This window comes from Cryptomeria japonica, chromosome 1, assembly GCF_030272615.1.
Source record: "Cryptomeria japonica chromosome 1, Sugi_1.0, whole genome shotgun sequence".
In the NCBI taxonomy this organism is placed as follows: Eukaryota; Viridiplantae; Streptophyta; class Pinopsida; order Cupressales; family Cupressaceae; genus Cryptomeria; species Cryptomeria japonica.
In genome coordinates this window covers 711,183,863-711,196,203 of record NC_081405.1, presented here as the reverse complement: position 1 = coordinate 711,196,203, position 12,341 = coordinate 711,183,863, and the positions used below count along the sequence as shown (strand labels likewise).

At 35.2% G+C, this 12,341-nt stretch overlaps 1 protein-coding gene across 1 annotated transcript; it reads right to left on the bottom strand.

Moving 5' to 3' along the window:
• Positions 1-222: 222 nt before the first annotated feature.
• LOC131062530 (uncharacterized) lies at positions 223-9,404 on the bottom strand. Its single transcript, XM_057996224.2, has 10 exons — positions 9,249-9,404; positions 6,719-7,676; positions 2,488-2,572; positions 2,251-2,346; positions 1,928-2,080; positions 1,703-1,810; positions 1,490-1,609; positions 1,179-1,304; positions 954-1,037; positions 223-673 (listed from the first exon to the last, which is right to left on the bottom strand). Exons 2-10 carry the CDS (start codon positions 7,657-7,659, stop codon positions 548-550), a joined length of 1,839 nt encoding a protein of 612 aa, XP_057852207.1. The 5' UTR covers positions 7,660-7,676; positions 9,249-9,404; the 3' UTR covers positions 223-547.
• Positions 9,405-12,341: the final 2,937 nt, after the last annotated feature.

The window sequence follows — 12,341 nt, the reverse complement described above, 5'->3', positions numbered from 1 at the left end:
CAAGGCGCACAAGAAAATTGATCATAATACAAAGTTATGCACACCACGAGATCTCATGTATAATGTAAAAGAACTGCAATATCTAATTTCGGCAAAGATATCAGATCAACATATAGAAATGCCTTTAGGTGTAAGTTATACGGATTGCTTGAAGTTTTTATCATTTATGTTGCAGCACTCTCTAAAAAACAAAGTGTAAGCCAGCCAATAGCAAGAAACAAATTGACAACAAACGGTGATGTGATGATTCGGTCATAGAAATAAAGAGTTTCTCCAAGTCGCGTGCTAAACAAATGCTGGCACTCATACAAGAATTTGTGATGACTATTTTACCTCAACCCACAGGAGCATTTTGTAAAGCTTAATTCAGAATAACTACTCAAACAACACTGTTATAAATTGTCCTTATCTGTACAGTAACAAACCTCAGTCAGCAAACTAAAGAGATCATTGGGGAACAATACGGCACCCTAATGGGATGACAATTAAAATTCATTAAAGTATGATGCCAAATACATAAAATATGTGGCAGGTTCAAGCGAATTCCCTACTTTAGAAGGGTTTTGACAATTGATTTGACATTAAGTTTCTTCAGATCTGTATATGACTGTCCACATCCCACAAACATCACAGGCGATCCTGAAATGTAGACCATAGAAAGTGCAGCTCCAACCTGTACAAAAGATGACAATTCAGGAAATTGGTAGGGAGATAAATTTGCTTGGGTAGCTCCATTCAATCATGCTATGCCTCAAAGCAACTTGTGACAGATAAAGGGTTTGCAGATCAATCATTTTATGCTAGCTATCAACAACAGAACGCAGTAGAAGAGACCCCAGGCATCTTCAAATACAATTTTCACTTGCAAAAAGTTATACAGAGTCGAACAAACCTGAGCAACCAAGAAGAAAAATGAATCTAAAAGTTCTGCGTAAGGTTGTTCATATCCTCACCTTATCATCAATTGTATCAAACTTTGTCAAAAGAATTCCATCAATCAACCTTGCATTGGAAGAAGTCGAAAGGTCTGCTAGTTTCTGAATCACCAATGCATTGAATACAAATGAGTTTATCAGTTCATATTTCCAGGTTTGTGACTTCCTATCTCAGATATAAGAAATAGTAATTACAGAGAATCCATAATATGAGATGAGTATTAAGCATCCATCAGGTTTTACCTGATCAAACTTTGTGAGCTGATCCACAGCATCATTGCCAACCAGCGCTTCACCAACAAAAAGCACCAAATTCGGGGTATTGACATTGATGAGTTTTGAAAGAGCTCTCATCAAAGGTTCATTATCCTACAAGATGGAATGCATAGAAACATCACCCAACTACTTGCGGACAGTAAGTCTGTAACTAATATATGCAAATGCCAGACAGCCATTTTCCAGAGAACAAATCCCTGCTTAATCTAACATGAAAGTCGTGGACCCATATTATTTAAAACTCAGACTGCTATCAAATAAAGTTCTCTGATGTATACCTGCATTCGTCCAGCTGTATCCACAAGAACAACATCTACTTTATTGCGGTTGGCTTCCTGAATGGCTTCCTTTGCTACCATTGCTGGATCCTTTTCATACCCCTTCTCAAATATAGGAATCTAAAAATGATAAAAATCCAATCATTAAGACATACAATTGATGGTTTCAAACTCCTTGAACTACTGGACAAATGAACTACATGTTAATCTTACCTGAAGCCTTCGAGCATGAGTGCGAAGCTGTTCAACGGCTCCTGATCGAAATGTATCACAGGCAGCCATCATAACACTTAGGTCATGATGCAGCAACCAATATGCAACCTGTAGCGTTGCTCAAAAGAGAGGACAAACAGTTAAATAATTTGGTTAGTTGCATACACTTCCAAAAGTTTAATGAATAGTAACAAAATAACCCTCAAACAAGATATTGTGGCAAACCTTTGCAAGGTTTGTTGATTTTCCCACACCATTTACTCCCACAAAGACAATGACATATGGCTTGCCTTGCTCCTTGGCAGCATGCACATCCCTCAAAATATCCACAGATCGCTGGGGTGTTAGGATGCGAAGAAGGGCTTCTTCCATAGCTGTCTGCAGTCAAAAAGTAATCTAATGAGACACACAATTACAATAAAAAAAATATAAAAATTGATCCAATACAGTAGTGTATCGTGTTCACCAAACAAAATAACAAATTGCTCAAATTATGCTTATCAATCTTTGGCTTTAATTTTCCACATTATTTTATTTCCAAAACATACCTGAACAGTGGAAGAGACTCTTGTGAACGAGCCCAATTTTTTGCCTTCCAGGCTTGCTGCTACTGATTCACATAGTTTTTCGGCAATCTCCTCTGCCTGCGACATGGGAAACATTCTAGTCTGTCTTATGTTCTATTTACAGTTACTATTCTCATGTTCTATTTACAGTTACTATAAAGAAAACTAAACATTTCTTATGGAATTAAGAGGAGTATTATGAAATTCAGGACTACAGACCACATTCTTGGTCATCAGTCGATCTTTTAGAGCTTTCAGAGCTGGCTCTAGGTCCGATCTTTCCAGAATAGAATTACCTGAAACACTGCACAAGAGAATAAAGTTTTGATCATGATTCATAACAATTAATGAGTACAGACAAATTGGAGAGAATGGATAACTCAACTGAACTTGCAAGTTAGATTAAGCGTAAAATAAGCAATGATCACATTCCTGCAATTTGCTGAAGCTATTCTCTAGAATAATATAGGCTTCTATCATTAGATTGCTAATAATGGGAGATAACATGGCCCTTTATCTCATCTCGCACAATCACACAGAAACATGAGATGTGGGGGCAGGAAGGCCAATTTCAAATCAGGAAACAGATTTACACGAATGACTAAGTGTATGGCAACAATGTCTTTGTCACTGTACCCATGTTTCCTGTTGACAATGCGCTCTCCCATGACAGATAGCACCACTTCAAAGGTTTACATATGTAAATGACTTTCCTCTACACTAATATTCTCGTACACTTGAAATAATAAAACATTCATCAAAATGGAACATAACATTTCGACTTTTATTTTTTTACAGAAGATATAAATAGTTATTAATACCGACTTTCCTCTACAGTCTACACTAATATTCTCGTACACTTAAATAATAAAACATTCGTCAAAATGGAACATAACATTTTGACTTTTATTTTTAGCAAAAGATACAAATACTTATTAATACTAGCTTCCCTAAGATTCATGTAACAGCTAATCATGAATCCACACTATACATAGATAGGCCGAAACCCATAAAACTCACAGAAAAACACATTAATGTCAAAAACAAAAGTGCATTCTTATCTCAAGAAATCTAATTAAAAATGCAACCATGATTGATGGCAATAACAATAATTTTGAATTCTCCTTCCAATTGTAGCATATTCACCAGGAGACATGGAGAATATGTACAGCGATAGGGAAGCCGTTTTCAAATAAGGATATGGGTATAAATGTTAGAAGATACCCAAAAATGTAAGTAATAATACAGAGGCACAGTCCCATCCTATAGTGTGTTGAATCGTTGATGCTCACCATATGATGTGTATTGGCTTCTGGCCCATTTAAGTGCATCTTAATCAAATAATACCCTTACACCTTTCAACAACATAATTTTTTGCAGAATATTAAATGGCTGTACAATATCTTATCAAAGCTGTAAATTTATTCTTTGCTCTAATGATTATTCTATAGAATTCACTTCATCTAGCTGAGGGAGCACCCACAAGTGTAAGAGTATAGTCTTTGCCTTCCTAGAGTGGAAATCCTAGTTAGGAAATCCATACAGTTTAACTGCTGTTAAAGCAGACAATTTGGGACATGTACTTACCACATATGAAGTTGTTAAGCCCTTACCTATAAATCAAACTGGAAGGAAATCCAAATATTTCAAATCTGTGTCAACCATAAATTGTGAAAAAATATTGGTCCAAGATTCAACAAAAAGCCTCCAATTCATAAAAACTTCTATGGCTGATTAATGTCCAGTTAAGACACTTTATCACTGTCTATAAATGTATGTACATTGTATGTTATAACTATATAAAATGAATTTCTCCAATAAAATCTGAAAAAATAAAATCACCCACAGCTATCCAACATTATTTCTACAGATTCTCTGGTTAGAGAAGGATATCCATACTCCAATAGGGAGGACTACATGACCAGATCTTGTATGTGTATAATTTTCCTGGTAGGAGTCTTAACTTTTAAATTCTATTTTCCCATAGACCCTTCTCACTAATACAAAAAATAAGTAGAGTTATATATGGCTCAAGAAATTTCATGACTTCTGATGCATGATTTGACAGACATAGAGATTGCATCTAATCCAATAAATTGGAGGGGATTCTTACACTACACTTGATACTTACGGCACAAAAAGTGGAAAAAAGGTACAGCCCACTTGTTACTTTTTTACTGTGTGACTTAGATTTTCCATTCTCTTTTTTGGAGCATGTTGAGTGTCCATAATGACAGTCATAGTAGCAGTTAGTAAGCTCACATCTCAATCCATAGCTGCTTGCAATTGTATACAGTTGATAAAGCTTGGCATCCAAAAGTGTCATATCCCTCATTAGGCTACTCTTTTTGCACAGATTATTATTTTGAGATTTTATGTATATGCGTACACCCATTATTTTTCCAATGCGGCCTTTCAAATTGCTTCTGTTCAAAGTTCCAAACCCATGGTTGGGGGCAGGTGAAGGCCACCACGTTTATATTACCCTCTGCCTCCCCAGTCCAGGGATTGCTGTTGCCATTTTGCATTAGTCCAAGTTGTCCAACCACTTATGCAACAGCTATGCTAAGACTCTTGTGTAAATTGCCCCCCGCAGGCTAGCGGAGTTGGCTTGAGTCTTGGGTTTGCTCCCCAAGGTCTTGGGTTTGACTCCCTGGCCCGTAAATTATTCTGCCGCGCACACTTGGGGGCGAGTGCTGATTGCCGCGCGGCCCCAGGGACTAGTCTCGCCTCAGCTCGCCTCTCTCCTGAGCCCCAAACTTGGTTGTTGATGTCCAAGCCAAGGTTCTAGGTTTGAGCGCTGGGCTGAGTCGCGGGGATACCCTGAGGATAACCAAAAAAAAAGGCTCTTGTGTAAATTCTTGTAATGGTAGAATCATGTTTACTACAATCAATTGATTTGTGTACTTCAACTCATTAATGTATGTATCTGTTCATATTGGGAAATCCCACTCGATAATCTGGAAGTGTTTTACACAAGGGACTTCAGAACCATGTCAATAACATGTATTATAGCTTTCTGTAACAACTCATTTAAAGATTGATGAAGTTGGGTTTATTATTCCGTCCATCTGCTATTGAGGTTGAATCTTGCAAAAGTAGATTATAAGTTGAATTTATTGATAAATTAAGGTACATGGAAGAATGTTTGTTTTAGATTAGTAACCCATTACTGACTGCTAGTTCCTCATTAAGAAAGCGCAAGGATTTTTCCGAGTACTCAATTGCGTCTTACACTTGGATTTGACTTGCATGCAAGCCAAGATAGATTCCTAGTGGAACAAGTTGTAACAGAAGAGCACAAATTTGAAGAATATTCTATTTTGCTATTTTGCTTTGAATAGCATTACAAAATCATCTATCCCTTATACTTGACCATTTGACAAACTCAGTTACAGTACCAATTCAGGGATGAAGACTAAAAGCATGTCTCTTGGTTGTAAAGGGCATAGGTTTTCTCTAAGCTAATCTATCATGGACACAAATCAACTAAATCTTGTTGAACTCTAATAAGTAGGAGAAAAGAAGAAAGGAATTCATCAAGTCATTCACAAGACTCCAAACACATCTGTCACCTTTTGCTTACCCTCTCTTTTTCTACTTACAAATTAGATAAATTCAATTGATGTACTGTAACAGTATGTGATTGGAAGGTATGTCATTGGCTTACTTTTCATTCAAAGCAGCCAAATAATATAATCATATATTAGAAATCTAATCCAAGAAGAAAGCAAATATAAGTGCAAATTAGTTTCAACTAAACTAATGGAAAGGACCCTCCCCAAGGAAAGAACCTAAACAAGTTTTCCTAGTTTGGTGTCTAGATGCTATTAAAAAATAGTAATTTAAGTTGCACTGGAATAGGTTTTGTGCAGTCGCTTCTTTCCATGTTGCCCAATAATGTTCATTGTATATCTTTATATCTATGTGAGAAACATGATTTTCTTCACTTAAAAATTTGCATGTTTTAGTTACTACACTCAACACTATAATTTAGTCTTTCCTGTTTTAGTCCATGTGTTTTGAATTCACAAAGAGGAGAACCTACTTTGGATCTTAACATCAGAATACTCACCATTAATTGAGCCAAACAGCTTTGAAGAGTTACTCTACACTCATATGTATACACTTGTATTCTGTTCATCATAAGTTGACAAAGATACAAAATTGGGAGGTGGCATTTTAATTCCTTTATAGACTTACCCATGGCATGATCATTATGGCACTACAATCCATAGCTATTGCTTCTATAGTACTATTTTGTTAGACTTTCACTGTAAAAAAATTTAAGTAATCAAAATCATATCTAATGAGAACAAATATAAAGAAAAATCATTTAATATTTAATACGATGCAGATAACAAATGAGCATTTGAGTCTTTCTTATGTTCCAAAATTTGCACTTCAACACCAAGATACAAAACAAATGGCAAGAAAACTACATTTTTACCTCTGGAAAATAGAAGAAAACCATCCTTTCTTCTTGGGGGCAGAATCAGTTCTTCCTTTCGCATCTTCTTCCTCCTCTATCTCACTTTCACTGCTTTCATACTCATCTTTGTCCATCATACTTTTGCCTTGATCTCCTAAGGCTGCTACGTTTTCCTCCCCTTTCTCTTTTACAGGATCTGTGAAATCCAGCTTCACCTCCTGAGGTTTATCATCCCAAACTCTATTCTTCTTTAGTTTCTTCTTCCCTTGCTCTTCCTTTGGGGCTTTACTGGTTTCATTTTTTTTACCAGCTTTTGACCGCAATTTCTGTAACTTATTAACATCAAAGGCTGTCTCAGTTGTTTTTTCAACATCACCGTTCTCATGCTTTTTACTCTCTCCATTGGCATTTCCATTGGAAAGTGGTTTTATGCTGGAAATCCTACCATCTTCATCATCTGCACCGTTTTTGCTTTGCGATCTGCTTGAGCTCTTTCCTCCCTTACCCATAGTTCCAGCTTTCTGACTCACATTTTGCCCTTGTCTCTTTATTGGAACCTCTATCTGCTTCACTTTCTTCATTTCTTCTGCTCGAGCCTCAGACTCTTTTAACAGCTGCCTAAAGGTGTCGTCAAAATCCGTGTAAATCATTCGCTTTGGATTATAAATTTCCACAAATTCACGCTTTACCATGGCAAGTAACTCATCCACATACAGAAGATGCAGCATACGCTGATAAACAGCCACAAAAACAAGGCCTAACTCATTATGAAAGGTCCATTTTAGCGTGTAAGATGCCCCAAGGGCATCATATTGATAAGCTGCATCAGCAGATCGTTCCTCCAAAAGACAGGACCGAATTAAAGCATCAATGGGAGAGCCTTTCAGGGCATTTCCAAGCTCTCGGCATGTCCAAAGAATCAATCCACCTCTGGTGAAGATAAGCAATTGCTCTAACATTTTTTAGAATTTTGATTCTGCAACAACAATATAAAGTCAAGATCTAAACTATTTAGTATTTAGCAACTGCAACGAGCTTTAAATGTTCCTTTTAATTATTTGATAACATAGGCATACGTACATCAAAAATTGCTCTAATCTCATAAAGTCAGCTTGATTCAAAATTACTCACTTGTTAAAATTAATTCTAAATCCAAAGTCATGCCAAACCATTCCAAAATTTTAGTTCAAATTCAGGTTCTTTGCCTTCCAACAGATTGATTTCTGTGGTTGTAAAATTTCTTCCAAAACCCACATTGTAATCCTATTATATATGTTTTTTTTAACATAGTGTATTTCTTCAAATTTTCAAACTTTTTCAATAATATCAAACTCCATTCTCCACTATTAATATATTCCTCCATGTCATTTATATTTTGCTGATGATTTTAAAAAATTTATTACTAAAAGAAAAAAACCGCCAAATTTCACTTCAAATCTAATAAACACAAAAATTATATCAATAATTTCCTCACAAAAGTCCAATTTTCTATAAAAATTAATAAAAAAAACTAAAAAGTGGAATAATATGCAAAAGCCTTACCACTTCCACACAAAAGTCCAACTATATTCAAAGACTAAAAAAGCCCTAAAAATTGCATATCAGCAAATTTTCTCCGATATGAAATGCAAAACCCCCAAAAATTACATCGTTTGCTTCCTCCAGACTGTCCAGCAATTAATGATTTAAAAAAGTCTTAAAAGTGCAGATCAACAAAATTTCCGAGAAGTGAAATACGAAAACCTTAAATTTTACACCAAATGCTTCCTGATAAAAGTCCAGCAACAAAAGAAAAAAAAAGCTAATTTCGGATTAACGAAAATCTCAAAAACATTCTGGTGAAATTAAATGCAATTGCCATAAATTTTAAATCATATGATTCCCCAATTTAGGCCAGTTATATTCAATGGCAAAGAATCAGTTTTATTTTGATTTCAGCAAACTTTGCACTCAACTTAAAGCTCAATTTTACAAAATTTGCACTAAAAAATTCGCCGGCAAAGGTCATTATTAATTCAATGACAAAAAATTGCTTAAATTTCAGATCAACGAGTTCTTCACACAAAATCACGAGTATAAAACGTAACGACCTTCAAATTACATCAGTCGATTCCTCCTCATCAAAGGGCATTTTTATTCAACAACGAGAAAAACAGACTTTAATTTCGTATCTGCAAAATATCACTCAACTGAAAGCCACAATTTACAAATTTGACATTAACCATTTCATCGTCAAAGCTTGGTTTTAATTAAATGACCAAGAAGTCTTTAAATTTTAGATCAAGAATTCTTTGAAACAAAATAACACTGAAATGAAACATCAAAACGTCAATTTACATCAATCGCATCTCATCAAAGGGCGATTTTACCAATCAACCCGAAAACAAATGTAAATTTTATCTCTGCGATTTTTCACTAAATTAAGAGCCAATTTCCAAGTTTTGCATCAATCTAGTCCTAAAAATCGGACAGAAGTCGTATCAGAAAAAGAGAAAAATAAAAATCGAAAAAGCACAATCAACTGAAGGCCAAATTTTGCAAAACTTACCTCAATTGAATTCTCAGAATGTGGCAGAATATTTCTCTGCTCTGATCAAGCAACCGTGATCAAAATCCAGATTAAATCTAAGAAAAAAAAAAATTAAACCCTACACAGGTCGATGGAGACCACTATGAATGTTTTTTAACTTTATTTTAACGTTGGTTTATATAGTTATAATTAGTGGGCTTTTTCTCTCCCTACGGATTTTGACTCTCTCTAAGGCCGCCTACGCTGAAAATATAAAACACGCGTTACATTTAAGAGCAATTTTAATGGTCCACTAAGACTGCAAATATTTAAGGGAATGTTGGGATTGACAATTGGGAATGGTAGAGTTCTCACCCAATTGTTATGTATGTATGGTTTACGAAGATATAAAGAAAATGAAAGGGTCTTTTATAGTTCTAGAGATGGGTTAAAGCAATATAGGACTACCTCATGGACTACTTCATATTTCTTGGGGGAGGTACCTAACTGCACTACAAACGAGGCGTACATACTTTACCCCCTTGTGAGATTTGAACTTGTAACCTCTCTTTGAAGATATATGTACATAGTACGAAAAAGGTTTGAAGGTTGACAACATGTATCACTTATTTGAGAAAGAAAAAATTAATCAGATGATCAATTTCCTTGTTAAAATTAATGGTAGGAAGTTTGGCTTTGAAAAGAGCTTGAAGAGAAATTAAGGATGTTTTTATGGGTCCCATAGACTCTACATGATTAAAATCAGACTCTACATGATTAAAATCACATTCATTTATTTATATTTTGGGTATGAGTCAATTATTATTTGATTCAATTTTAAGATATAAGAGGGTTAAGTACTTCATATTTAGTTGTATGAACAAATTCAAAACTCAAAATTTAGGTTTAAGATTGTAGTTGGTCATTTTATTTAGTTGTGGTTTTAAGAAACCTCGACCTTCTTGCTAAATCTTTGTTTGAGTTGTCACTATTTTTTTGGAACATTTTCTTGATATGGCGGGATGGATTTGGATTTTATCTAATTTGATTTTCAGTGTCATTTAGTGATCTCACGATTGTTTATTCTTACAAAGATGTTATCATTGAAATGGTTTTGGTGAAGGAAGTAGAGATACATAATGTGTTTCCTACGCTAATCTATGAGCAGAGGTATGTGCAAAAACTTAAAAAATCACATGATTACAAGAAAATCAACACAAAAGCAATACACCATATATAGTGACAAATTTGTTGGTACTTAGTCCTCTTATATAAATCAGTGGAAATGAAGATGAAAAAGAATGGAGACCTAAGATTCAAGGTGATATATATAGGTAGCAATTATATGTTTCAATGTGTGGTAAAAGATTTTTCATTAATAACTTCTCAATCAAAGAGGAAAAGGGCTTTGTATTTCATATTGGTCTTTGATTTATTAGCACCTACAACCTATACCTAAATCAGTAACACTTGGTTTTGATTCAACAAAAGAAATACCTTCTAGAATATCAATCTAGTTAAAGACTCACCTTCTTTCCTCTATATTTATTAATGATGAATCCTTAAAGGTAATATAAAATATTATTAGGATGTTGTTGGCTTGATGATGATTTTTGTAATGGATGACTTTATGTGTCATCGTTGATGGCACATATTCACACACACATATGTTCATATTGTCATAGTCATCTTAGTTAAGTCAAACTGGTACTGCTCCTAAGTCTTCATATTGCAAACAGGTATCATATGTATAGAGAAGTATAACCAGTATATGAAGTAAAGACAATTGGTTTTGGTCAATTCCACTGACACCAGTTTTAAAATACAACGAAGAAAGGCAAGGAGGTGAATGGAGGACAATCGGTATGTGAGTTGGAAGCGGTTAACACTCAACCGATATCGATGTTCAAATCGGTTTCACTGATTGTGTGATGAGTTATCACCTAACCGACATTTTTGGTGATGATTTGTGATGTGTTATAGAAGATTGTCCAGATACACTGAACCTAGGAAATTGTGATGAGGTTCTTGAGCCGACATGAAATCTAATGTCTATAAAAAGACATTGTGATGAGTTATTTTTATATGCAAGATACAAGTGATGTTATGAGTTAGAGTTGATGTGATTTATTGAAGGAGTTGCAGAGTATGTCGGTGATACAATATTGAGTGAGCAGAAAAGGATCTATACAAGCAAGATGTGTTATTTCTAGATCATACATGTTGTTTTCTAATCACTACAATAGTTAAATCCCCTAACCGGGTAAGCTCTAACAAGCTTCATTGTACAAATCCTCTAACCAGGTGATCCATTAGCTTGGATTTGAAATCCTCTACCAAGGTTACTCCTAACAGGGTATTACCTTTAACCAGGTATAGCTCCTAATAGGGCTTTGGGATCTTTAACAGGATTCACTCCTAACATAGCACTTTGTAGACCTTAACCGATCAATTACCTATTTTTGCAGATAGTTAGCTTGTGATTCCCATCTCACCGTGGTTTTTCCCAGTTGGGTTTTCCATGTATAAACATTTGTCTTATGGTGAATATTTTACTTGTCGTGAATGTTTTTATAACACTTTGGATTGCATGCAAAGTCTTAAGTAAACTGGTTTATTGTTTTTACCGATTTGGGTTTAAAGTGTTATTATTTTTGCTATCACTGAATCACCCTCCCCTCTTAGTGCTTTATAAGTCTATCAATTGGTATCAGAGCCTAACTTCCTTAAGGCTTAATCACTCAGAAGGAAACCCTAAAGCCATTATGGGGGATATGAGTTATAGAGAGATGGCTAGAGTACTTGATGCAAATAGGGAAGAGCTTGAAGCCCTGAGAGGCAGATTTAAGGCTTCACAAGTAAAAAGGAGAGAGCTGACTGAGAAAATATTGGATATCTCTGACAACAGTTCTTTAGATGAGGACAACATTGATGCACTAGCTAAAGAAGTGGAGAAACTGAATGGTGAAAAGCTAAACCCGAGGAGAGAACTTGAAGCTCTTACAATCTGTATGAGTCAAGAACTTGAAGCAAAGAGGGAAGATGAAGACTTGATCAAAGAGAAAGATTATAAGATTTGTAAGATCAAGCAGGAGAATGCAGCTTTGCATGAACACTGCATGAGGAGAAGGA

Coding starts and splice junctions, on each gene's coding strand:
- LOC131062530 (XM_057996224.2), bottom strand. CDS start 7,659: ATGTTAGAGCAATTGCTTATCTTCACCAGAGGTGGATTGATTCTTTGG. Junction 1,811..1,927: donor AATCAACAAACCTTGCAAAG/GTTTGCCACAAT, acceptor GCAACGCTACAG/GTTGCATATTGGTTGCTGCA. Junction 1,610..1,702: donor CTCATGCTCGAAGGCTTCAG/GTAAGATTAACA, acceptor TATCATTTTTAG/ATTCCTATATTTGAGAAGGG.